General features: G+C 41.6%; 4 protein-coding genes across 5 annotated transcripts in view; 1 reads left to right on the top strand and 3 right to left on the bottom strand.

The window, feature by feature from the left end:
• sos2 (son of sevenless homolog 2 (Drosophila)) overlaps positions 1-4,710 on the bottom strand; it is a 33,719-nt gene extending 29,009 nt beyond the window's left edge. Inside the window, exon 1 of the mRNA XM_036541755.1 lies at positions 3,709-4,710. Within this exon, the coding sequence (XP_036397648.1) occupies positions 3,709-3,792 (84 nt within the window). The 5' untranslated portion in view covers positions 3,793-4,710. The remainder of the gene's footprint in view (positions 1-3,708) is intronic.
• A 2,808-nt stretch (positions 4,711-7,518) lies between these two features.
• Positions 7,519-13,238, bottom strand: l2hgdh (L-2-hydroxyglutarate dehydrogenase). Its single transcript, XM_036541786.1, has 10 exons — positions 12,998-13,238; positions 11,711-11,826; positions 11,086-11,237; positions 10,622-10,753; positions 10,284-10,446; positions 10,122-10,156; positions 9,803-9,970; positions 9,551-9,708; positions 9,143-9,274; positions 7,519-8,703 (listed from the first exon to the last, which is right to left on the bottom strand). Exons 1-10 carry the CDS (start codon positions 13,093-13,095, stop codon positions 8,508-8,510), a joined length of 1,350 nt encoding a protein of 449 aa, XP_036397679.1. The 5' UTR covers positions 13,096-13,238; the 3' UTR covers positions 7,519-8,507.
• A 117-nt stretch (positions 13,239-13,355) lies between these two features.
• Positions 13,356-17,413, top strand: dmac2l (distal membrane arm assembly complex 2 like). The gene is made up of 5 exons (XM_036541803.1): positions 13,356-13,402; positions 14,047-14,172; positions 15,604-15,812; positions 16,098-16,269; positions 16,415-17,413. The coding sequence occupies exons 2-5, from the start codon at positions 14,066-14,068 to the stop codon at positions 16,527-16,529; spliced, it is 603 nt and encodes a 200-aa protein (XP_036397696.1). The 5' UTR covers positions 13,356-13,402; positions 14,047-14,065; the 3' UTR covers positions 16,530-17,413.
• A 100-nt stretch (positions 17,414-17,513) lies between these two features.
• cdkl1 (cyclin-dependent kinase-like 1 (CDC2-related kinase)) lies at positions 17,514-27,837 on the bottom strand. Of its 2 annotated transcripts, none has more exons than XM_036541791.1 (10): positions 27,780-27,837; positions 26,156-26,387; positions 22,812-22,933; positions 21,228-21,300; positions 20,719-20,809; positions 19,941-20,141; positions 19,501-19,583; positions 19,106-19,162; positions 18,499-18,660; positions 17,514-17,881 (listed from the first exon to the last, which is right to left on the bottom strand). In XM_036541791.1, the coding sequence occupies exons 2-10, from the start codon at positions 26,354-26,356 to the stop codon at positions 17,780-17,782; spliced, it is 1,092 nt and encodes a 363-aa protein (XP_036397684.1). In that variant the 5' UTR covers positions 26,357-26,387; positions 27,780-27,837; the 3' UTR covers positions 17,514-17,779. The 2 variants fall into 2 exon arrangements, with proteins under 2 accessions (XP_036397684.1, XP_036397685.1); XM_036541792.1 differs by lacking the exon at positions 27,780-27,837 and adding an exon at positions 27,235-27,297.
• Between the last annotated feature and the right edge of the window lie 161 nt (positions 27,838-27,998).

Here is a 27,998-nt window from a genome sequence, read left to right on the forward strand (position 1 = left end):
ACGAGTTTTGTATTGATAAATAAATTAAACCAGTACATTCTCAAATAGCCAAATTATCTACAGGTGTAATTTAAGATGAATGAGATATGAACTGCATAAATATACAGTCCAGTATATGTAAGGCGTAAAGGGGAAATATTTAAATGCTTGTAGGATGTGGGGGAGCACATACATCGAAGCAAGAGAACTGACTAGGACCACTCAGCTTTCTGAGCAAGCAGAAAAAGGGTCCAGACCACTAGCTAGCCAACCAATGTACTGGTCTGGACAAGTTGGTCTGGACAACTGACAATGTGCCCCAGCAATCACCCAATGACCCAGTGGTAGAGTGAGAGAACGCAGGTCATTTTCAGCATAACTGAGGGCAGATGTATGTGACTTTCTAGGTATTTTTGGCAGACTCTGCTGTTGCAAAGCAGGAAAAATCTCAAAATATCATCTGATCTTTTTATCAACAATCATAACCAGTACAACTGCGGTTTTTGTAACTTCTTCTGTGTAGAGTACAAACACAGTAAAACTTTACTTAAGTGTCGGATCAGAATATGCATATCTTGACAATATATGACACACACCATCATTTTGGGCAAACTTCGCCCTACATGTGCATCTCGTTCAAGGGCCACTTCAGTCTTCACATCAGCATTTTCATGATTGTAACAGAGCTGCAGAGCTCTTCTGGGAATTGGGCATTCAATGCATAAATATATTCCTTTAGTAGAACACATATGTACCTTTATTTCTCCATGAATTTCAGTAATTCCAAAAAAGTTGTGTGAACAGAGGCATATTATTAATGTGGCTAAGAGAAGACAGAGTAAATTCTGCCACAGCACAAGCTATGACACATTGCCAGCTCTGCATCCCCTGCCCTGGGGCTGAGGACAGTGCTAGCCAAAACAGATGCCAAAATATGGACAGCACTGGTCATACAACCCCTTCCTATTGGCAGTGGGAAATGACACCATGTTATCCGTGGCCAATTTAGATCTGTGCACAGAGGAAAATTCTAGAACTAAAAATTTACAAAGCAGTAAAACCAAACAGGCCGAGAAATGTGTGTAGCATAAGTCAGCTTTGGAAGACTACAATTAAACACTAAACCAATTTGAGGCACTTAAGTCTTTCAGTAGTCTTGAGGGATACTAACAAATATAGCAGTTATTTTAGCCAACATTTTTAAGGTGAACTCACTGTCAGTAAGGTGTACACTTACAGGCAACGGGCACATCATACGAGACAAACTTTATCAAAGTTGAAGACACAAAAAAAAAAAAAAAATACTATGTGTATGCATCTTTTCTCACACAAATTTATCTGTTGAGTCATTCTGTCACAACACGGCAGGTTGCAGTGAAGTTATTAAGCAATCAACAAACTACCAAACACTATTACAATCCAGCTTCTGCATTTCTAAAAATAAACATAGATGGATAAATAAAAAATGAAAGTAGCAAACTACAGTGGGGCCATTGTTTATTCAGCTGGGCTGTGAGCACTCATGGGTCACAGGTTCAAGGGGAGAGAGGGGAGGAGGGACATGGCTTCTGTTACACTTTGTTGATGACCGACTTGCGTTCGCCCCATTGTTGTGACTTTGCCAAGATACCATGGCAACCCGTGAGCGTAGACGACAAACACATAAAAACACCTTTCTTAGGTGCGGAGCTTCCCTCGGCTATGCACATATGCAAGACACTGCTTCGGGCCCGACCTTGACACTCTGGTGAGATTCCACGGGACATCGTCAAGGGGGGGAGACTAGACAAGTCCTACCTTGAACTGCAGGCCCCATTGTCCCCCCCTCGGCAGCCTGAATTAGGCTGGAAAAATCAAGTTTGCTTTTTTTAATTTAGAAAAGGGGAAACCCAACATAACTCCTCAATTGGACAGCTGATGCTTCCTGCTCAATTAGGAGGGGGTCTAAAACAGGGCATGTGCATTCACTGGTGACTTCATGTACGAAGAATCTCAAGCCCCGCACACCGCTGCTAAAAGTGATTCTCTGATACCAAAACATCAAACATCACTGAAACCATGCTTGCAAACATCACTGAAAATGAAAGTCTTGTTCTACAATGTAAAGGAACAATGAAGACTGTCCTGACCGAGTTCACATTGGTGCAAGCTGGACCTGCGTTTGAGGTATGCGGGCCTGAGAAGGTAACATTCGGAAAAGGACAAAGAGGTGACTGTTAATTGGAAATCGCACAAACATATACACACAAATACACAATGCAAAAAGGCCCACACAAAAAGGCACCAACAAATTCTGTGCATAAAGCCTCAGGAAGGCAGAGCTTTTGGCAGAAAGACAAGATTTTCTCAAATTAGAGAGGTGTGTCAAGGGGGTGGTCAGGGAGACTGAGGAAATGAAGTGTCTTTGGACTACACGGGGAATTCTTTCTTTCTTCTTGCCAATGACACAAGTAGAAGGTATTACAACCTTAACAAGCAGGGTTAACCCTTAACTAACCCCCCACCCCAACTTGTCTTTCAGTGAGACAAAATGGCCAATAGCTGAGCAGCTCTTGGTAACATCATTTTCTCTTTGTTATGCCATTGGTGAAGTGCAAACATTATGAACTTCATCCAGTTTCCTCAACACCACCATAAGAAGGTGAAGATGCATGAAATAACGACAAAGGCATGTCTCCTATTCCACACCGTGTTTGTTTAAAGCCCCGACATAATTTGAATCTCAGTAATCTCCTGGAACATCAGTACACCTGCAGAAAAAAACAGCGCTCAGGCTCACACATTGTTGTTAAAAACAATAATTTAGTCAGTAATCTGGCAAGACATTACGTAGCCCAGACATGTCTCTTGGAATTCTTTACAATCACACTGTCTATCAATGTTAATCAAGTAATATAGCGTTTCTGCTTTCAAGACTGTCCACATTCTTGTAATCTTAATTTACAGTAGTTCAACGTGTTTGCCTCATTTCACTTGTCGCCTTAGAGAAAATGTTGGCTACGCCTACTGTTGAAAATACAGAATTTAAATACGCGTTAGCAAGGTCCAGAATAAGGGAAATACACCCATTTTAGGATGACTTGACAAGATTGTTACTACCTCAAACAGATGTGAGCTTACCTTCAGTAAGCCACATGCTACTTAACTGGCTACAAGTAGGCTACGTAAATACTGTTAATATTGTCAATTGCTATCCGAAAAGTGATTAAACGTATGAAGTGAAAACAGTATACTTATTTGCGAAGCAACAATACTTACAACAGTGTAACTCGCGATAACATATGACCCGCGAATACTTACAGCTGTTCTGTACTGTACAACCTACCAACACTGCGATATTCCCTGGCCACCTTTGATCAATACACGCTATAGGATAGCTGTCTCATGTGAAAACTGAACGACACACAAGTGATCAATTTCAGATAAAGACATCACGTATTGTTGGTTAAATAAATGCATTCTTCCAGTTCAAAAGATTAAAAAATGTCAACGAGATAGTATTATTCAGGGTCTTTAACATGGAGCTTGAAAGCTTAACCACTGCGTCCATCATTAATTACCCACTTAGCCAACTAGACACAAATTCAGATAGCAAACGTTATGGTTACCACATTATTGAAACCTAGCCAACTTATTTAACAAGGAAATATCAACATTAAACTAATATCACATTATTTTTTAGATTTTTCCCCGAAGTCGCACTGTATACATAACAAGAATTGACGTTACCTTTCGCAGCGCTTGTACGAAGAGGCCTCTCCATTTGTGACTGTTTTCGTCGCTGGAAAAGTCGTATATTTGTTGCGGCTGCATGGCTGCTGCGGCGGCTCCTCGCGTTGCCGTGAACCGGGCTGGATTGTCCGCATCGGCCCCGGATAGTCCTTGTGGGTGGGTCGATCAGTCCCAGTACTGTGCAAAATAGGGCTTCAGCTACCCGAATACGACACCCCAAAGCGAATGGAGTCGCAGTTGAATCAAAACACACGACTGCTCCTTTTTCTCCGAATGAGAACGTCAGATCTTCGTATTTTTATAGATATTACACCTAGCGACTACAACAGTTGTTGTTTGTTCGGCCTTAACTTCAGGTTTAGTTTGCCAGTAAGATGTCTGTATTACAACTTGTTAACAGCCAGTCTAAGTTAGCTGCCTAGCTGTCGAAACTAGCTAGGTAGCTCGCTAGTTCGTGTTTGACTACTTCAGTCGCGATCGCTAGCCAGTTAGCTGGCTCGCTAGCTAGCTTCTCAGAAATCGCTTAGATTTCTACAGGATGCCATGTCTTTGAAAAAAGTTGCTATTTATTTGCGTCAGATTTGCCTCCGCCGCGAGCTAGATCGCTAACACGCAACTGCTTTCCTGCGCGTCGAATAGCTAGCTAGCCACACACACATAGACTATGTGTGCAGTAGCAAGGTATCTAGCTAGTTGTTTCTGTGGCCTTGGTGTTCACCAAGATGTAATGTGGCAAAAAATTCTTCATTCAATTCCAGAGGAAGAGTTTCTTCGGTTCTGTTTATGTAAGAGGCTGTCATCTTTTCCGCGTCGGACAATCGCGCACTCCGAGGAAACGTCCAAGCGCGTACAGTGCGTAAATTCGGCGGAGGTCCCGCGAATCGAGAGTGCGTTGTTTTTGTTGTTGTTTGTCCCCGACTCTCGGTCCACCACTTCACGTCTGAGTATCCATGTATGAAATAATCTCGGCCCCTCACTTGCGTTCCAGCGTCGCCACACTTTCCGCGTCTGCGTAACGCGAAGGTGGGGGGTGGGGGGTGGTGAGCAGGGGAGGGATCACCGCCGAGAGGGCGAAGGGATTCCAGTCTGATGCACTCATGCACAGCTCGCTCTTGGGTGTGCTATGGCCATCTGTGGATCGATGCTAAAATTCCCGAAATATACCTGTTAATTCATTAGAATAGCTCCACTTGCTTGAGGTAACTTCATGTCAGAGGTGGCTGCACTGTGTAGTCTTTCTAGTTAGGCAGATGTAAAATACAGAGCTAAACAGCTAAACGAGTGTTTGTTTTATTTAGTGTCTACTTTTATTTTCCGTTAAATATGGTATCGTTAACTGTTTGAACTTAGGCCTACTATTCAGAACAGTAAGTTTCAGCAATGGCAGCTTTCACTTCTAGAAATATCTAACTCACCGCTGAGCACTGTATGATGAATGATTTTATGTCGTGGTTATTTAGAATTTGCTTAACATATTTTATTTTATTTCTGAGATACCTGTAAGTGATTTGATAGCTTCCTTAGCAACAATATGGTGCCAATACTCCCCCAGGATTAATCAATTATTTTATTACCCCTAGAATTCACCGTTGCTTCCCTTTTCATTAATTCCCCCCAGTACCAGTGTGTAATATAGTAATATATGTCAGACACACCATCATACGTTACTTTTTTTTCTTACACTACATGGCATACTTTTTTTCTTTACAATAGTCACTGTTAAGTAAAATGTAAAATGTGCATGAGTAAGTTCAGTACTGATTGTTACACTGCAATCCTGATTTCTGAACAAAATTGCAGGAGCTGTAGTTCACTAATGATTAATTGCAAAGTTGTTGATTTTTGTTGGCCACTGAATCACATACCATATCTCTAAAACAAGGAGAAAAAAACTGAGTAATGACTTTTTAAAAGTCACACTTCATATTTGTTGATCTGCATAGGAGACAGATGTTAGCAAATATGGTGTAGAAGAAAATGTCTTCACATTTGACACTTGAAACCGGTTCAGACTGACTGATTTCAGAGAAACCTGTTGAAACTGGATGTAAAAAAAATGGTCTTGCAAGCATTCACACCCACTTATACAGCACATGAGAAAGAGGAACTCCATCGAGATGTGAGCCTGTGGACAAACCTCACAACCTTGGGTGGAGAATGTATATGCAAAAAAAACCTCAAACAAACAAATAATAAAAAAACCAAGCAAACAACAACCTGACCTAAAGTGACTACATTTAAATCAATGCCTTGGAACCTGTTTACAGATAATCAGCTGCTTCCATTCATAAATGGCTTTGCTACATGAAGTGAAAAATGTCTTTAGCTGCTATGACAGTAGCCTAAAAACAATCTGTGGCTCAGTTTAGATAGTTGGTCAGTTACATTTACAGGCTACACTGAGTTAATTGTGAAATTGTAGCTAACTGGCAACTGATTGTACATTTAGTGCAACAGTAAACATTTTTGAGTTAACTGGATGTGAATGAATAAAGGAAGGTTTGCTGGCTAGCTAGCAACTAACTGGCAACTACAGTAGCCAATGGGCTACTTTGTTGTCCTTCCTACTGACGTTTTCCTCTGAACTTAGCTGGCGAGGGTCTTGTTATTGTTGTCAAACTTAGCTTGCAAGCTATGTCCAGCAGCTTTTTACCAACCACCCTTCAGCTATTCCATTAATTAGACCACTGCTGCTTCGAAGTCATCTGAAATTCTTGTTATACTCATTTGTTTGGGTGACACATTAGCATACAGAATTGTATTACCTATTAATTTATTATATCATACAATATACTATGGTGTAGCTATATTGAATTTTAAAGAAGAACCTTTATAAGGTGTCATAACCTTATAACCTGGCTCCAACCTTTTCAGGATGAGTGGTTCTGACTGGTTTGGAAATCATTATAGATACAGTACATGATACTGCAGTGGTGATTTCCCTCTGTGTATATATGGATAAAGTGCAACCCTCAAATTCCCAGAAGATGTAGGACACTTAAATCTCAGTCTAGGGAGGGTCAACCAATTTCAGTTTGCCCTGCTTTGTAACATAAATTGGATATTCATAGTTCAGCCTGAGGGCATTGCTTACCTTTATAGGATTACCTTTCCAAGCCATGGTGTAATTGCTATGGCTAATTTAGCCATTTTCTGCCTTTTCCCTCCCTTGCCCAGTGCCATGTGACTGATAGGACTATATCCAATCAGACAGCTTGTGTTAAAAAGCATGGTCAGAGTGCAGGATGGCCAAATGTTAACATCACAACCCTCTCCAGACAGGGCAGGGAGGCAGACTATATTCTGTCACAGTTGTAACAACAAAACATTGGTACTGGCAAAAATAATGGAAAAGGGAAAGGGCTGTAGATCCACGGAAATGTAGTCATCAAGCACTTGCTAAGGAAGTGAAGTCACTTTGTGCATGCCTGCGTGAGGTTGGGGAATTGTCCATTTTAAGACACTGCCCTCATGTGGACTTTAAAAGAATGCACTTTTGAGTGAGCTAAAATGCTGACAGTTAAGTGTTCTCTATTTCTTACGGTGAATGACTGTAATTTGCTACTGAAGGTGATGCAATCGGCTGTAATTTATTTTGATTACGCAATGCAATGTCCCTTCATTACTACAAAAAACTCAAATAAATGTCACAAAATTCTTCATTTATATTAAGACAAGAAGTAATTACTTATAAGTGCCTACATGACAAGGTGCTCCATTAAACTGTTCAGTGAATAGAATCAAACACAGTTATGTAAAATTATGGTCTGAATTAGCAAGAGCTCACCCAAAATACTGAGATTTAGATTTTTTATGTAAACCAAGTTGTTTTATTAATTTTTTATTTGATAACCACCTTGTTAACATATCAGTAATGGTTTCTAGACAGTTGATTCAAGTTTGTGGTAGAAACTGGACTGACCATGTTAAATGCTGCATGGTACAGTTAAGGCATCATTGAGAGAGATTCATTCATCTGGCTATCAAAAAGATATACACAGAAATAGGGCATCTCTACAAAATTAAAACTGTATATGAAGACAATACAAAACATTCACAAAAAGTTTCAACATCACAAATTTCATACATTTTAGCAGCTTGTTTCATGTAAAAATTCTAATCTATTTAAAGATATTTAATAACATCTGCAATCAGCAAATATTACCTCAGAGCTTGGACATGACTACAGTCATTTACAAATGATCTGGAAACATGGTAGATCATATTATGAATTTAGGGGTTTCTCTTCCATGATAAATATAAATGAAATGATGCTCCTTACAAAGAAAACTACAAATTAGTTTGCATCTGTTGCAAACAAAATTGCTTTCATACAATTTTTTTTGGCCAATGGTGATTAAACACAATACGACAGAGAAAGTTCAAACTTTTTATAATGTAAAAGCTGCCAAGCAATGGCTTAGTTAGATAGAACGCTAAATTTTGTTCTGAAAAGTAACGATGAGCACTGTCTAAAGTGCCATTTTAATTAGGTATTAAGCTACACAGCCACAGCTAAACAAATACAGTTATATTTTTGGTTTATTTCAGTCATCATTTTTGATTATAGAACAGATTTTAAAATGTCATTGTGACTTCATCAATTCTAGGAGGCGTGTCTTAAGGGCTGGACAAAGTCACTGGTGACACTACAAACAGACTTGTGTTGCCTGAGCTCATGTGTCATGGTTTTTCCTTCAGAGTATAGGGAGGGGTGTCAGAGTGATTATGTGACACCCCCTTTGTTGGAAGTCTTTGAAGGCAGTAGTAGTGCTAGCATAGCCCAATGGGCATCTCTATAGAGAGAATCGGCTCTCCACCTCATCAGCGATCATCTCTGCGATGGCCAGGGAGGAGGTGGCTGCAGGAGAGGGGGCGTTTCGCACGTGAAGGACTCGGCTGCCCACATCTCCCACACCTCCGTCAAACACAAAGTCATCCACCAGGTTGCCGCCGCGGTCTAGAGCTTGCGCTCTCACCCCCGCGGGACCCCTGACAAAACCACAATACAATACAATTATGTCTACACATACTCAACATCTCCTAAATGACAAAAATGTAATATAACATAGGCACGTGCCCTGTAGTGTAGACTGAGTCTAGTGCTCAGGGACAGCAAACTTCAATTGAAACCCAGGTTCAGTACCAGGAGGGACACTGCTGTTATATACAGTATACACATGAACAAGGTACTTCATCTTTCTCTAGTACAAACCCAGCTGTATGAATGCCACGAAGAAGTAAAAAAGGTAAACATGTCTGCAAACATAATATACTGTGTTTTCTCATAAGGACTAGAGGATCTCAATCTCAGCTGATTTGATACCATCACCACAAATTATTTTATTTGCAGCAAAGCCCTAAAAGTTCTTGATAAAAACAAGGATCAAAGAGTGAACTAAACGGAGAGCTCACCAGGCCTACTGCTTACCTGAGTACATCACTGAGAGACAGCTCTGGGATGTACTTTTGCAGGATTTTCACCTGGGCACTAATGAAGACTCCTCTGTACATCTCCCCAACTCCGTAAACAATATTCTTCATCACCAGCTTCTGAAGACCCCTGTCAGGTAAAGGGAGAGGCTGGATCTTAAACTATCAATACCTTCAAATCTCTCATTCTAGTTCCCAATAAGCCCTATGTTTGGTGAGTTTTTGACATTTTTCCCATCAAATAAGCATCACCCACCTAAGCTTCATCACCAATTGGTCCTCTCCAACACCCAATAGACGGATTGAAAAAAATGTATGCTAGGTACTGAAAGCAGCAGAAATATTGACACAGCATGAGACACAAACAGAAGCTAACCAACTGTGGCAGAGGAGCAAGTGGATGTACCTGAAGGACAATGCATCTACAAAGTCCCTGGTGTCAAAGTCATACACCTGGTAGCCCTCACGTTTGAAGGCCAGGACAGCGTTGGGTCCCAGCCACACACTCCCATCCATTCGAGGGGTGAAGTGAACCCCGAGAAAGGGGAAATGAGGGTCAGGGACCTAAAAATTACAAGGGCATCAAGAGCTTAGGAAATTGCTTTTGAAGTGAAATAGAAAACCACAAATATTACAGTTTTGTTGCAAAAAGACTTACAGGGTAGATGTTGCCCTTTACAAGGTAGTGTTTCTCCGGCTTCAGGACCAGGTAGTCTCCTCGGAAGGGGACGATACGAGGTTCAGGACTGCACCCCGAGATTTGTGACAAGCGGTCAGAGTACAGGCCTCCGCAGGTAAGTACATAGCGACAGCGCACCTCTTCCCCCTATGAATGACAGCAAATGAGAGTCACTATTTTCCATCAGCACTGGAAGGACTGCACAGCACCTACCACTGGACAGAGTAGGTAACCGTGCTTAATGGATCATCATATCCTGTTTCCACATACCTCCGCAAGAGGCCTGAGACTGTCTTACCTTTGAACTTCTGATTGCTATAGGAAATTTCATTCCTGAAAAAGCAAGGAAAGAGGAACTTCACTCCAAAGTACGTGAGAGAGGCCCTATGTTTTGCCACACTATATTAACATAACATGGAGCACGGATAACACAGATACAAGAAGCACAACAGTCAAGTACCATCAGCACTGCCAGCAGGGCTCTCTGTCACTCCAGCGATGTCACTGGCTTCGAACTCTGTGACCACAGTGCCGCCTGCTTCCTGGAAGTCCTTTCCATATGTGAGTGAAACTAGACGCCAGTCCACAATGCCAGTGTAGGGCGAGTCAAGAGCCATGAGACCCTGAGAAGCAGAGAGTGTAACCCGGCTTGAAACCTTCATTTCAAATTTAGCCCTTGTAGTGCAAAAAGATTATATGTAACTTTTTCTTAGCCAGAAGAAATTTTTCACTCAAGTAACTCCATTCTTTAGATAATGATACTGGATTTAAAGTGGATGTTGTTACAGTCTCTCTCACCCTGCAATAAGGTTCTCGTTCCCGGATCCCTTTAGCATCGACAATGCTGAGGTCACGCACGTTGTTCTTCTGGCCGCGTTCATAGAGTGCCTTCAGTCTTGGAATCTCCTCCCGCTCCACTGCAACAATGAGCTGACAACAAACATAGCCTGATTAATGCTGAGCACAAACATCGAATTCAAACACATATATCCCAACACGTGCACACACACACACACACACACACACACACACACACACACACACACACACACACACACACACACTCTCCTTTTTGGTTAACTCCCAGCACAAGAATGCACAGTCCACTGACAGGTAAACATGGCTATGGCTTATTCAAATGGGGACAGTCCAGCCACTGAGCACTACAATCAGCATGGAAGACAGACGAATAAATCCTGGCCTGATGATGCTTCAGGAGGCATTTTTTCAGGCAAACCCCCGTTGCTGCTGATAGGACGCACCTTGCCACACCTCCTGTAGGGGATGCCCTTCTTCTCACAGTAGTCGTAGGCCAGCGTGGCTCCCCGCACACACAGCCGGGCCTTCAGAGACCCCGGAGTATAGTAGATCCCACTGTGGATTACACCACTATTGTGTCCACTCTGGTGGAGAGCTGGAAACAAGGCAGAGCCACAGTACGGAAAGGTGCAAAGGGTATGAGAAGTATGACGTTGAGTTAACGTACGTTGCTTTGATTCCATTCTTGTCAAATGACAAATGTATTGAAAATTCATGCAATGAAAAAACAGGAGATTCTGACTATAATATATGAAAGGTTTTCTGAGAATTTTTTTTGAATTTTTGTTGCCAGAGCTGCGTGTGATCACCAGTTTTCCAAGGATTTGATTAATCTATTCACATACAGAGTCGTAATTTTCAAAAACCCATCTTTGACTAGATTACCACATGTTACCAGGACAGCCGTAGATCAGGAACTTAATACAAGGACAGGCATATGCCTTGACTGACATCCTGGACTCCACATTTCAACAAGTTCAAACCACTTCTTCACACATTAACCCAGAAACCCGTGCAAATCTGCTCACATAGCCCCACGGTCCCCTCTCTCCCCTCCAGCCCTCATACCGAGTTCTTTCTCCTTCTCCAGCAGAATGAAGCTCAGCGAGGGGTGTCTCAGGATGAGCTCTCTCGCCGTGGCCAGGCCCACAACGCCGCCTCCCACGATGGCCACATCGTACGAGCTGCAAGACAAACACACCATTACTGCCAGCTGAGTTACGGTGGCTGGGAGATCCAAAGCACTCACTGTCACAGAGGCAACTGTGTGTAAAAAGTGGGAACGAAAGCTCCTCTTAAGTTTCGCAAACACTGCCTCGGATTAGCAACACAGTTTGACTCCAGTCCATTTTGGGATCTAGCTTAAATCGATATACAGTCATTATACACTTTATTGTAGACGGGAAACACCTTAAACTAATCCAGTAATTATCTGTGTGAATCAGGAAAGACAAACTGACTCTACTCATGGATTCTTAAACCAGACTTACGACCATATTCACCATATTTGTTCTTGTAAAATTTAGAGGAATGCATTCCAGAACTCAGGTTAGTCTTCCCTAATAGCCAGACAACATGAAGACATTTGGTTATCCACTTTACACTGCCTATTCCCATTAGACAGAACCATGAATACCCTCTAACCCATTCCCTCTAATATTCTTCACCTGTTACCACGGCAAGCATTTTCTAGCTGAGCAAGCTGAGCTTGCCCTGTAGGGTAAATGCAAAAAACAGGCCCAGCAAAACAGAAATGGTTATAAGTGCAATGCATATCAGACACTCAAACAAGAGCAAAGTTACAGCTTTGTAAACACTAAAAAAAACTTTATTGAATCGTTCACATTAAATTTCTCAAGGGAAAAACACATAGTTGTCTTGGTTAAATATCTTCATATATATCTAATTACAGCTCCAAATAATTTCACAAAAATCAGCAATCAGTTATTAAAGCTGGTGAAGCATTCACGAAATATTGACATTAACGTGGAAAAACACTGGGCGTCAAATCTGTTTCAGATGGGACACTATGGACAGCTTTCAGGAAGGCGCTATCCTGTACCTCGCCAAATCTAGCTGATCTTTAACATTCATTGATAGTTTCGAAAAGAGCAAATAAACCTATCGGTCTGCCAAACAACTTGCCCACAATGACCCCGAAGCAACCGTTCTACAGACCACTGAAACCAAAATAGCTGTTGTTATTGCTGGCAGTCGTTGGTTGGGTTGCAAGCAACTTCTTCGGTTAGAATCTCTCACGGCATGGGACAAATAAATACTGTAATCAGCAAATAAAGCTGGCATTGTGCCGAGCAAGAAACTGTTTTACCAGGCGGTCTGAGCGTAATGCCTCACCTGTGTTTATGTCTGACAGCAATGAACTTCGGGGTCCTCCTTGTGCATCTAGCGAGCAGCGCTACACAGCTCGAACCGCTCTTTACAGTTCGTATCATTATCACGATATGAGGCTGCTTTTGTCTTGCTGTGTCTCACTGATTGTCATGAAAACATATCGCGGATTGCTGTTTCCACGGCGCTTCCACTTTCCTCTACAGTCACACAGGGAACAGAATTAACGCTAGGCTAGTTAGTTAGGTAGCAGACTACAAATCTCCGCCTCCGTGACCCTTTACCTACCGTGACAGCGCTTTGGAATCCAATGACGGACCAGCATGGTGAGGCGTTTAGGGTGAAAGGTCGCTGAGGCAGCATGGGTACACTTGTAAATAATAACGCCTTTCACCAAGAGGAAAAGGCAAGGTGAGTGTAGATTGCTTAAAACCAGCAATATAGCTAGCAAGCTATTTTTGTTTCCCTGAAAACTTTTAGTCTAATAAGTGCATATTAACCAACTAAATGACATTTTTGAGGTTACTTGTTTGGTTATTTAATGCGGATGTATATTTTAACTAATGCAAGCTAGATAGCTGAATGACAAGATGATCACCAAAATAGGTTAGCTCGCTAGCTAAGCGACTCCCCAATGAAAACAAAATTGTCATTTTCTAAAGCCACCTAAGCTTGGTTACAGTTGATTGTCAACAAGCAAACGACCATTGTGTCGAGGGCAATAACCTATATCAGGAAAGACGTACATCTTACCATGATAAAAAAAAATAGCTATGGATGTCAACGATACAGTTTGTGAAGTCAATGACAGAGGACTCACTTGTCTCCTTAAAAAAAAACAAAAAACAAAAAAAACAACGCGAAGTCAGTTCAGATTAGTAATTTATCACACATGACGCACTAAACCAGGCCAGCCATTGATACACTAGCCTACTTCGTTCGATCAGAGTTTGTGTCTTACACAAACACTGACGATGTACACAGTGTGCAGTGCAGCATTTCCCAAATTCTTGTCGGGGTCAGCTGAGAATAGTCTTCAATGCTGTGCATTGCAGTGTTTTTCAGGGCGAAACCATGAAGTTGTTGGCAAAGACTGCCCAAACATTGTATGCCTTACAGAAGACTCCGTCACCAGGAGGCAGCAGACAGTTCTGGGGATGGCTTAATGCTGTATTCAACAAGTAAGCGGTCCAAAATATTTAGCTCGCATGTAAATATGAGATTCAGAATACAAAACCACTCATGTATCACATGTAAATAGTTATGAGATTTAAGACATTTGAAAGACAGAGTACCAGAAAAGGTAAATAGTCTGGTGGAGGTCACAGTGGCACTAGAGCTCTTTAAGGAAGGCAGGCACAGCTGGTTTCAAGGACAGTTGTGGGCCATCCTAGGTGATAAAGCCAGTCAATTTGAGGTCTCACACTACCTACACATTGGATGACTCCAACTGAGGTTTCCTATCTTTAGAAAAGGATGGAGGAGAGAGCAAGCTAGAAAAATTTGTAAGGAAGGGGGCAGGGTTATTATTCACAATTACGTGAATATTCCTTGGGTGTATTTCCTGGCTCTGTTCCATGGAGATATTCTTGTTGTGGCTTTAATTGGTCAAACAGAAGCAGTCCTTGCTATGTTTTAGTTGGGCATTCTGAGATTCATTTTACGATGACATTAAAATGACTTGGCTACCCCCCTACCTTCTCAAAAGACTTAATGCGCAATTCTTCCAATTATAAAACTTGAGAAACATAAATGTCCAATGTATATAAAAAACAGTCCGTAGTAATAGTGTATTGGCAATCATTATGGTGTTCTGTGATTCTTTTTCTCTTATTTCCTATGACCATGTACATTTCAAAATTAATGTAAGGTGATCGCTGGCAACAAGATAGTTGCCCTCCATATTTTATGTGGCATCTCTGAAGGTGGTCAAGCCATTTAGCTAAGCAAAATTGCATTGATTTCTCATGTAACATATGTCATGCGAGCTAATGCGTGACGTTTAATTATTTTTTTGACATGAATAAGGAAATCGCATGATAATCGTGATAATCGGGTAGAAGAAATGTCTTCAATTAAGCATCTGCATAACAACATTTTGTCTGTCCTCAAAAGGCGATGTACAGGCTCAGTAATGATAAATTGATGGACTAGGTCACATCTGTAATTTAGCAGCCATCTCTCAGTCAAGGAACTGCCATTACTCGTGGATTTGATGACCTAAATTTGTAAATCACAACTTGTGCTCATCTGTGTCTGTGGGAACCCCCCCCCCCATATGAAAATTTATGTGATATATTGAGAAATATGTTGTTCAACCCAAAAATATATTTCAAATACATTTAAAATATAATTTACATAGTTACATATTTTCAGTTGAGCTAAAACTATATTCTTTAAAATATATTCATATATATATATATGTATAGTATGGGCCTTGTTGCTAATAAAAATACTATTTGAGGAAAGAACACATCTTACTGTAACTTATTGTGGGTGCTCTCAGTATTCAAGTGGAATTTTGGAATGACATGGTGATCAAATACAACAGTAACTGCATATGTGGTGGTTAGGATGTTTAAGATGAACTCTGGCCTCTTCCTCCTTTCCAGAGTGGACTATGAGCGGATTAAAGCAGTGGGTCCTGACCGGGCAGCCTCAGAGTGGCTTCTGCGTTGTGGGGCCAAGGTGCGGTACCAGGGCTTTGACCGCTGGCAGTTTGACTACAACGGGCTGCCCACTGGCCCCCTGGGCAGGTACAAGATCCAAGCCATTGATGCTACAGAGTCCTGCATTATGTACCGGGGTTTTGACCACTTGGGTGAGTACACAGGAGTTTGGAGTCTCAAGGGTTTTATCCATGCCTTGGGTAGTATGATTAAAGCCTGTGTCATTACAGAGTGTAATTTGATGCAGACAAGTACCTGCTGCCATTTCATTTTTGAATTATGATTGGGTTTTTTTTAAACAATTAAGAGTACTTTATTGTATTTAATTGTAATACTTCTTTTGCATGTTGTACTGCATCCATAGGGTAGGAAATATATCCACCCGCTGCAGTCTGACACTACTTTCCCTGTCCAACCTATTTATATTTTCTCTTCAGATGGTCTGAAACATGTGGAAGAGATCAAGTTCAACAGGTGTATGTACATAGAAGACACGTGTATGGAGAGACTGAGTAAAATTGAGAACCTACAGGCCAGTCTGCGGCGGCTGGAGCTGATCTCCTGCGGCAACGTGACAGACAGGGGTGTCATCGCCCTTCACCATCTCAGGTGAGTGCAGCCTGGTGGTTGTAGGCGTTTTGTTGATTCTTCACTGCCAACTGTTATATTGCTGAAAGACTTAAAAATGCCCTTTGAACACTGGTGTGAGGAGGAACAAATTATTAAAAGACATTACTCATGTGGCTGGCTGCAGGAATCTGGACTACTTGTTTCTCAGCGACCTGCCAGGGGTGAAGGAGAAGGAGAAAACTGTGGAGAGACTACAGACAGCCCTGCCCCAGCTGGTCCTTGAGCTTGACCTGCCATGATAGGGCCATGATCGTGGACTGGATATGTTGGCCATCATGGCAGACACCTGGCGTTTCAGAAGTACCATCAGCCAAGGACAGCAATGTATGGAAGACACTCAAAATCCCAAAAAACTACAATGTTGTTTTAGCAGTTTATTTTGACCATTTGCAAAAACTTTTGTGATTTTCTCCACTACAGTTTATTTATCTTCCAGCATTCTAGGTATTAAATATTACTCCATAGAAAAGTACAACAAAATACAGACACACTATATTTACTTTATGTACACTTGTGCACACATAGAAGGTGGAGAGTTTCAGTGGTTCATTGGTTAAGATTTCAATTTTTTTTATAATTTGGCATTTGGTATATGTGAAAGAGGGAGATGGAATAACTATAAATATTCTTAGCACCAGTCCCAGGAAATAGTTGTTATTTTAATATTTATTCATAATAAATATATTATGTTCCTTTTAAAGTTGTGCTACTTCCATAAATATACTGCATTTTCATATTCTTTCTCTTGTTTTGAGTACCAACATCATGGCTTGAAATAATCAGAGAAAAACAATGTAAACTGAATTTGGGGACTAAAAGCCAAGAAGTCATATTGTATGGACTGTTGCATGTGTGCTACTGTATTATTCACCACAAAGAGGAAAGTATCCGTATTCTTAGTTCGACATCTTCAACAGGCCCTTTGGAGAAACTGCTGCAAGCTAACAAGGGAGGAGGGAACTGCTCATAAACATTCGCATACAGCAAAAAGCAAATAAAACTTCGGCTGAATCATTTCTTATATTCTGTTCCACCTCTATTTAGGCTGACTAATGGAGATTAACAAAATGTCTTTACACATTCCAAAACTAGTACTGAGAGTAGCAACAATAAACAAAACACAACCAATGCATATATTCACTATTAAAAATGTATTTGGCAAACTGGGTAAGGCAGTATATATCTTAATTATATTCCCCCATTCTGCATGTGGGTCTACCTGCGGAGCTACAAGATGCTCCTTGTCATAATATACAGACATAAAAGTCAAACAAAACAGAAGCAAAACCACAGACAAAAGTGTCTCAGTGGAAAAGCTGCCACAGTGCATAGAAGGACATCACAACTGGTCACATGACTGAAACCTTGGCTCAGTCTACCTGTCCACTGGGAAAACATGGACCTCCACAATGGCTGCTTTTCCTTAATTTTGCACAGGAAATACGGATTACTGCAAACATTTTGCCTTTCCAAATCCAAAGATGCGAGTTTAGATATTGGGGAAGTGGTAGTTGAATTTTCGCAAGTTGTTGTAGTACTTCTTGTTGTCCAGGGCTGGGAAAATGTTGCTGCTGGTAAGTTGAGGCAAATACTGGAGGAGAAAACATGAGACAATCCTTACAATCAAGGTCTTGATTATAAAATTCAGATTAACTTCAATTCATGTGCCACCTGCATTGCCAATATTTCTTTGTGATTTGGATATTCTAAGTGAAGCGGAGCCATGTATGTCAGAGACAATTTACTCTAGAATTCTGAATGCTTTTGTGGATTCAACTTTGGCAAACTGTCCTGCCACTGTGAGCTTTCCATAGATATATTTCAGGCAGAAATGAAATTGGAGAAGCATTCAAATTCTGTAAAAATCAATCAATATGACTTCTATATGGGGTAAAAAAATGTTTTCCCAAAGAACACAGCATGAATGATCATGTATAAATCAATCAGCATAGCATTATAGCATACTAATAAGTTTACCTTGAAGTTGAGGAAATTGGCTTTGGCATTTTTGCATGAAATCAGAGGACAACATTTGGACTTTGGTCCAAAAGTATTCCATGAATATACATTTGTGTAAGTTCCTGCAGAAATGTGTTTCACTTATAAAATGTTCATGAAATGATGTGATGTCATATATGTTCCTGAGAACAGGTGGCCTCGGGGAGGTGCTGTGTGACTGTCATGGGGATCAGGAGGGAGATAACTCACCCCAGGTGGGAGGTGTTTGCGGGGCTGGCGGGACCTCCTCTTGGAGGCGCGGTCCTGCTCCCGGGATGTGCTCTCACTCTCCTCTCGCTGGCTGTCAAAGTAAGGGTGCTCCAGCAGCTGCTCACACGTGAGGCGCTCAGATGGGTCCATTCTTAAACAGCCCTGGGGTCAAAGTTCAAGGCAAAGAGCACAGAAAGAGACATTACACATTGGTGAAATACATTTCCCACACGGAACACACCTGCAGTCCTGGGAGAGGCACTATTGCTGTGTATTACTACATAAGTAATACACATTGTGGTGTACAGCAGTGTGGTGTAGTTGTAAGGAGCAGGGCTTGTAATCAAAAAGTTGCTGGTTCAATTTCTCACTAGGGCACTGCTGTTGTACCCTTGGGCCAGGTACTTATCCAACAATTGCCTCAGTAAATATCCAGCTGAATAAATGGATAAAATTGTAACCTACTGTGTGTAAGCTGCTCTGGATAAGAGCATCTGCTAAATGACAACAATGTAATATTATAACATTATATATCAAAACAATTCAAATGTTATTCAGGTGTAATTATAAACTATACATAAATATTACAGGCTAATCAGTGGCTTACCTTCATCAGCCCCAGTGCTTGATGTGACAGGTTTGGATATTTCTGCTCTAGTGGTTCCTACATATGCAAAGAGGAGAAGACTTCTGAGTCAATACAGATGACCAGAGAATGCATCTCTTTTGTTTGCCTAATTAAAAGCAAGGTAAATGAGTAATCATTTCACACAACCTGATCCGAACAGCTGCTTTCCACTATTTCAGGATGTGAACATGCTGAAATATTTCCAGCAAGTTCATTAACTGCAATTTTCTGATCCTTCATCATGTGATGATGACGCTCACATCAAAAAATGTGTGTGCTAAGCCACTCAAGAGTCACATTGCCTGCACTTGTTGTATGAGCTAGTTTTTCCATGATGAGAGGTGAGAGGGGACACCAAAGGGCTGTTTTCTCACCATCTCCTGCGGCTCAGGGATGCTGACTCCACTGAAGAACTGGTTGTTGCTGAAGACCTGCTGGTGCCGGGGAATGAGGTCTCCTGTGGAGGACAGAATTAGCTCTTACTGTATCTCAGTTTGGCCTTGCTACGCCCACGACTTCCCACACATGGGAGAGCGTGATGAACAATCCTGACAATAACCTCTGCCAGGTGATTCCCTAGAAAATTAAAAGCAAACCTCATTTGAACCATGCAATTTAGCGCTCACGTTATCGGAAATGTGGCTAAATATAAATCTATGGTGCAATATATATCTCAGGTGGCATATGTCACATCTTCGAAACAGTGTATTAGTTGTAACAATTTTTAACTTAATTTTGAGGGTGAAAATAAAGAAAAGACAAATTTTTCAGTCTTTAACACTCTCTTCCCGAACTGCACAGTAATTTGCCATACCAAGTGTTTTCCTGATGAGGTAGAGCTGATCCACGTCTGATTTTCCTGGCCACAGAGGAACGCCGGACAGCAGCTCAGCAAAGACGCAGCCGATAGCCCAGACATCCACCGGCGGGCCGTACTGTGTGTCTCCCACCAGCAGCTCGGGGGCCCGGTACCAGCGCGTAGCCACGTAGTCGGTGTAGTAGTCACAGGGTCCGGCTGGGGACCACAGGAAAATCAGAGTCCAGACACTCCCCCACATTCAGTATGTCACCTCAACAGTTAGGTTATCAGCTGTCAGTCTTGAAAGGTTCATACAGTTTGAAGAAGGTACTGTTTCCATATCAAAGGGGAACAAACTATTAATATCTCAATTCCCCAGACCGTGCCCTACATACAACTAAGCATCAAATTGGAAACTTATGTAACTCTACAGAAAAGGAGGTTGTAATCTTTGTCAGCTCCCTCATTGCTCAACTTTGTCAATATATGAAATCAAGACAACTGTACTGAACCAATCAAATCAACTGAACTCAATCAAATTGTGTTTCTGCATGCTAGGGCTATTCCATTCAGAGGTGAGAATAATTGAACAGGTAGTTTGGTGGAAAGCAATGGAGAGTAATGGCATATGTTTTCCGCTGGGCAGTCGGAGCATCATTATTTAGGAATATAAATCAAATCCCACCTATTAAAGTCCTGTTAAAATAATTACTCACAGATACATTGCGTAATGACAAGAGGGGACCAACAGGTGGCAAATGTTGTGAGAGTGCATCTTCACAAAGACACCTACTCAGGATCCTGGCGAAGCCGAAGTCACACAGCTTTATGACCTGGTGTTTGGTGATGAGGATGTTCTCTGGCTTCACGTCCCTGTGAATGCACTGCACAGGACCAGGAATAACACTTTGTTAAACCATGTTTACAGTTGACTTGCAGTGTATGTGAACGTTCAAACCAATTACAGTTTAGGTAAGAGGCATTGCAATGAGACATTGCAATGTCCTTAACAGTTCCCTGAACAGAGCTGGCCATTTAAATCTGTGTGTGAGAGGCTGCAGGCTAGCCAGACTGTAACTTTTACACATGGGCCTGTTAAAGGGGCCCTGCGGTGACTGTTGTGTCACTGTCTTACATTAACTGTGCAGAAGGAATTCCAGTAAAAGAAACCTATTAACCAGCAACTTGGGAAGAGATGGGGGGGTGGGCCTTTGGGAAAGCACACTGGTTGAAAAGAACATTGGCAGAGAGAAGCGGAGGACAGGTGTGGAAAGAGAAGGCACTGGTGCAGAAAGGACTCACATTCTGTTTGTGGCAGAAGTTTACAGCTTGGAGAGTCTGCCATGTTATGCTCTTCACCAGATGCTCTGGAACCCTGAGGATGAGAACGTACACTAAGCCCGAGGTGTCAGGAGAGAGGCCTTCTCCATTGAGTGAAAGGAAAAAGACCAAGAGAATCAAGTAAAGATAAGAAGAAAGCACAGACCCATATGAGCTCAGGTATAAAGACAGAATACAAGGTCAGATGTGAGCTGAACAACATGTCACCAATTCAGTAGATGAATTCAAAGGGTGAATCGCAAACATAAGAGCCCAGCTGGCCTACTGCAGGACAGAAAAACTGTTTGCAATTACAAATAGACCCCCCTCTGCCTCACCCAAACTCTAAAGAGGCCAGACAGGAAATAAGAAAGTCTTCAAGGCTGTAAACTTTTATGTGTGTTTTTTCTTCTGGGAAAAGCTGTACAGTGAAAGGCAGTCTGACACAGTAGTCATTTCCAGCTCTCTCTGAGCCCTCCCAGACAAACCTTGTAAAAAGCCTTCAGGGAGCTGTCTCTAGTCCTCAAAAATCTGCCCACACTAAGAGCTGGGGCTCAGGGAGGAGATATCATACAAAAATAAAGCTTAGAGCAGGCAGGCAGACAGGCACAAACACACACACACACACACACACACACGCGCGCGCGCACGCACACACGCACGCACACACACACGCACGCACAGACCCCACTGGATGCACATATGCGCCCACGCTTACAGTATGCTTAGATATGCACCTTCACAAGTACACACTTACACTACACTTGTAATGTTAGTTGAAGCAAATTTTTATCTGAAATTGCGCTTTAAAAATTATTTAAGTTCAGTGTCAAAGAATATATTTCTCTTACATGTAAATGGAACCCAGCTTTATTATAATAATTAAACAAGGTGAAGAAATCTGGATGTTGACAGAGACACTGGAAATTTAACTTGAAAATGTATTCTTTTCCTTCTCTCTCCTCGCTTCTCTTCTCAGTGTATTTAGAAGACAACAGCAAGCCTGACGTATCCATCTTAAACTGTGCTGTCTAACAGTGTGGCTTTGTTGACTCAGAGCCCATCTGTCACTGCTGCCAGGGAAATGGCTGCATTGGATCCTGCGATCAGCGATTTACACCCTTCTCCACCCCCTGATGGCAACCCATACCCCCTCCTTGCAGAGAATGGTTGGCCTAATGCTCTGGAGGGACCCAGATACAACAGTTCTGAGGAAAGGGGCTCATTGGTCCCAACTCCTGCCAGGTACTCGGCATTCTGGGACAGCATCGCTGTCAACATTCCACAACAAACAGGTCTAACTCCAAGACGACAATAAAACAAATCAGCAGCCAGTGCTGGGCAGACTGCACATGATGCCGCCCCCCCCCCCCCCCCCCCCAACTAAAGTGTCAAACAGTGGTACCAATGCAATCGTGTCTTTTTTTGGGGTGGATGGGCTACTCAAATCCAAAACAACTGTGTAGCACCAACTTCAAAGGCATAATTCAGTATATGCCGAGTCAGAGGGAAAACACGACTGGGGACAGGTGACGGCTGTGTGTGCTACAGCAAGGCCGGCCTTACCCCCTCGGGTAGCGGTCCAGCTCGTTGAGGACAGTGTGGTCGCAGTACTCAAACACCAGGTGCAGCTTGCGCTTCCGCCGGAACACTTCAATCAGGTTCACCAGGTTGGAGTGCTTCAGTTGCTGCACAGAGACAAAACACGGCTCTTTACAAACAGAGAAGACCTTTAGCTTTTCAGAAACAACATGTCAATCACATTCACAGGAAATAAATCTGTCTTTATCTCAATCTCTAACTGTACTGGTGTGAATAATGTAATTGTATTTTATCCATTACAATATGGTGCCCAGAGTAAAGAAAGTGTGTTTTGATTTATTTATCCTGTATTATACATTATTATTTATTTCAATTATCAGTATTAAATATGCACTTTAAAACCCAAGAAACAGGTCTTTCTAAGGGACATTGTGAAAGTGATTTTTGCCCTTATGCTAGTTTGAGTATAAAAAAATTATACATATACCCCTACTCCATCAAGATACACATACAGTTGAGGCTGACTGGAAAGCACCTGGTGATGAAATTGATTTCTGTTTGGTGTCTTTGGTTTACCCTGGAGCTCAGCATCACTTGCGGGGCAAGCTACCACACGTCTTATCAAACAGACGGCGCAAACAAACAGTGGCAAACATGCTCCCATCTCCAGGGGCAACCTGTCGTCACCTGGACCTGTTTATAACCATGATGGTCTCATTACAGAAAGGTAAGCAGTAATGGAAAGGCTGAGCAATGTCATTGCGATCACTTAACCCCTGAGTATTCAATCAGTCACTTCACAACTGGAAAACAGGAGGTCTGAGCCAATCACCGTCGCATCTCAGCTCATACAATTGTCAATGAAGAAAAACAATTTGGCCATGTTCGGCTCTCCCCACTGACTAATGACTCATGCGTTTCTAATTGCACGCGGATGTTTTCTCAACAAATAATATTCTGTACTAATAACCCCAACATACAACCCCACAACAATACACCTTTCACCTTAGACACATTACCAATCTTTTGGTCTGACTCTTTTGTGTATTAACAAAAATACTGTCCTCTTCACCTCAAGTGATAGGAGGAGTAATTTAGCCTACTGCAACCCTCCCCCACCCAGGTGGTTGCTACAGCTAAGGGTACACACTAGGAGTCAATTGGATGATTTATCCTCTGTCACGCATTTGAATTGAACTGAATTGAATTGAACTGCATGAATGAATGCTATATGCTATATGCACTTCAATATTAAATAAAGCCATTATTATGATTATACTTACATTCTAGTGTTCAATTCACAAAAAAAATATCTAGAGAAGGATCAGAAGAGGAGATCAGAATATATACAGCACAGTGTTTGCCAGCACCACATCAGAGAGCATTCGCATGGCTCTCCCTCACAGCATTTAAAGGAGTCACAGTAGACATTATGAATGCATCACCATCAAACGCAGGAAGACCTGCCCCCCGAGGCAATCTTCTTTGTGTGACACCACTCACTGCCTCAGGATACTGAAATGTCCTATTGTGTTAAACACAACATGTCAAGAATCTTCCCTCAGATTAATGGGTGGTGCAAACCTTGAATGTGAGACTGTCACTGTATCAACATTTCTGCTACAGCTAAAAACCCACACAGATGCTCCAAATTAAAGTAATTTAAATGCAGATCCTGATCTGCAAACTGATTATCAAAGAGCACAATACAAAAAAAAAAAAAAAAAACTTACAAATGACAATTAAAACATAACCAGACAATGAACTAATTTTAAAATCCCCATGGGGATCAAAAATGTATTATCTAAAAATGGTAACCTGTAATGTAAAGAATTTCTTCCTCTTCTCTGATCATTTGTGTTCTTTCTATAAGACCCATTAGTGACCTAACCTCAGCCCTCTACTGCACAGTCATTAGGCAGCTTCTTTTACTGGGAGAGACATGACCACACAGACTGAGGGACATTCTCACAGCAATGTGGTGACAATTCACATATACATTACGTGTTTTTCTCCTTTACAGTGCATTCAGCATTCAAATTATGAATTATGCTATTATGCTCCTAGAGTAGGCAGATGAGGAATCAGGACTAGCCAATGTGCAGGTTTGCATTAACTGAAATGGATGATGATGTAAGAGTTTTTTTGAGATTGTACTTTTGTCTGAAATGTGACAGCTTGATTCATTTTGAATCCAGCAAGCACACATAACATCCTGTAACATTCTCTACTCAAAAGGCTGAATCTAAGTGTACCTGGGCTTGGTTTTTAATTGGAATAGAAGACCTCTTGAAAAAAAAGGGTTGCTGCAGCAGGTGGTGCTTTTCGGCCCATAGGCAACAGTTTTCCTCCTGGACCAAGTATAAAACTGATGCCACTGTGCAGTGATACTGCGCTGTAACAGGTGCTGTCTTTCAAATGAAATAGCAAACCCAGGGTCTGACAGACTGGCATCGTTAAGGATCCCATGGTATTTCTCGCTAAGGCTTAGGGGTTGCCAGGTGTCCTGGGAAAAATTGTCATTTCATTTAATTGTTACCCTATGTAAGTAGCTGAATTGATTCCCTGTTCCATCTCCGCATATGACAAGCATTCTGTTGCAAAATGAATGCTGTCTATCACAAAGAGGTGTGTTGTTATTATTATTATTATTATTATTATTATTATTATTAATAATAATAAACTACTAAGGTAGTCTCTTAAGTTAGTCCCAGTGCTTCCCTATTTAATTCCTACCACAAAAACAACTACTGACTGTCTGCCACACCCACTGAGAAGCTACTTCCTCCAGGAAATGCACATGATTCTGCATAGAACTTTCTTTCTCCCTTGCAGTTTCCTGGGAATGCCACTTCCCATGCTACACTGGGAAGGCATTTACACATACTGCCATTATCTACCATAAGCATCATGGAGAGATATATTTGTGTTCACACACAGTTATGGATATAACAGGATGAGCTGTGAATATAATGTGCCAGTTTTCATACACATAGTACATTAGTGTCACAGCTTTTGAATAAACATTTAAAATGTGTCATCAATTATAACAGCCTATAAAGCAACTGTGGTATACAGTAAGCTCATTACTCAGCCACAAAGGAATAAAGCAGAGGACACAGCTACCACATAACACATATCTTCCAACAGGACATGAATAACTGTGTAAAAGGTCCTAGACACTCCCACATGATAAAAATCAAGCTGCTACCACTGAATTTAGGTTGTGGAGGATCCACATAAGATATGAACAATTATGAAACACAGGGCAGCCTCCAGATCATATTGTATAAGCCCCCACAAGAAAGCTGCCAATTACCCCACAATTCAACTAGATGAGGAAAGTCCATTGGTGCAGTTGTGTTTACCTTCAGCATCCGGATTTCCCTCAGTGCAATCTTCTTTATTACGGGATCATCTTCTGACTCAACAAACTTCTTGATGGCTACGATTTGTCCGGTGTCTTTGTTCCGGCACTTGAACACGACGCCATAGGAGCCCTCCCCGATCTTCCCAATCTTCTCGTACTTCTCCATCCTGACACGGGACAGGGAGCTTTCGGCATGCATCAATGAGCCCCTTCTCCTGATCTTCGTGCACCTTTGAAAATTCAACCATCAGCATCAAACCCTCTACATGTGGGCCAACCTTACTCTTTTCAAAATATCTTACCTTGAAAATAAATTGGTGAATTCACACTAAGTAGCATTTAAGTGTAGATATATGTTATATTCTGTGCTCTGTTCATACACTGATTCTAATGATTCTGCACCTTTTAGTGAGGTGAAAGCAATCACGCCTAAGGTGAGTTGACCCGGTCAACTGCAAGCCTGGGCTGCAGCCATATCTTATTACTGAAGCACTGGTTGGTCTCCCTTTATATAAGTGCTATGGCTGCGCTAGACTCCAGTCACAGAGGATTTTTAAGTACTAGCGACACGCTAAAAATTTTAATTAGCTTCACCTAATTAACAGAAAATCAGAGTTCTTCTGCCATAAGGCTAAACCCTCGAACGGAGTTAGCCTTCAAATATTTTTCGCCACTGAAAAATTCAAAAGTCCTGTTTTTCAGTTTAATGTACGATTTTTCATGAACAACAACAAAACTTCATTTAAAAAAAACGTTCACACTGAGATTTAAATTTTACTTCTTTGAATATAAAGTGAACGCGCTCAGCTCTGAATGTATCTGAGACTGAATTACTTTGATTTCGCAGCAGCCTTCTTTGAAAACCTTTTGGGAACTGTTAAACGTATTTCTGTTTCAATCTAGCGACAAATTAACCGGCTCATATGATAGCAAATTTCATCCTTTCAATTGTTACGAGTTGAATTACAGGCAGCGTTGAAACATGTTCGCAGTTGCACTTGCTGAATATTTTACACATGTGAATTGTACAAATGGCTATTCCTCTGTCCTCTTTGGGATCTTTTAAAAGACAATTACCTGCAGTAATTGTAGCCGTTTCGTGAAATGAAGGTACACACAGCGGCAGAGCTGTGCGTGGTAAAGCAGGTTAGCCCACGTATAGCAGCAGTAACATTTGACGGAAATCACACCTTCCCAAGTCCGAAGCAAAGGATGAACTGAAGGATAAACTGTACCTGTCGTGGGACATGACTCTTATGTAACGTCCTTATTTACAAATTATGCAGTCAAGCTGTTAGTCAGACTTCAGATGGTGACATGAACAAAATAGTCAATGTGTTACCAATGATCTCCTCTAAGACTAAAAACAAGATTTCAAGTCTTGTCTGGAATCTACCGAGCACCTGTTACCCTAAATTTAAGACCATATATAAAGCTAACGTTTTCCCATTTTGTTACGTAATACAAAAACACTAAAACAAAGAACACATTTAGTCTTGTTTCAATGACGTTTTAAGTAATGGTAAAAGAAAACAACAGGGAAGGTATTGTTCTTGTTCGCCTTCAAAAAATCGATCGAAAAGACAACATCTGAATTCAAGAGAGGTAAGTTGGATAGCTACCTTGAGCTTGGTCTTTCTCAACCTACGAAGCAACGCAGTTCCTGAGCCGTCACTGTGCTGATGGTGGTGTGAATGCAGATCCGGAGAATAAAAGAGGCTTATTTGTGCATCTCCGGAGAACTATGCTCACACGGGTGGCAATGTTGCAGACCAAGTGCTTCAGCTTTTACTGACTCGTCCCCATAGGAACTACAGTGCTGGCTCCACCCCCTCACACAG

Source organism: Megalops cyprinoides, chromosome 12, assembly GCF_013368585.1.
Source record: "Megalops cyprinoides isolate fMegCyp1 chromosome 12, fMegCyp1.pri, whole genome shotgun sequence".
NCBI lineage: Eukaryota > Metazoa > Chordata > Actinopteri > Elopiformes > Megalopidae > Megalops > Megalops cyprinoides.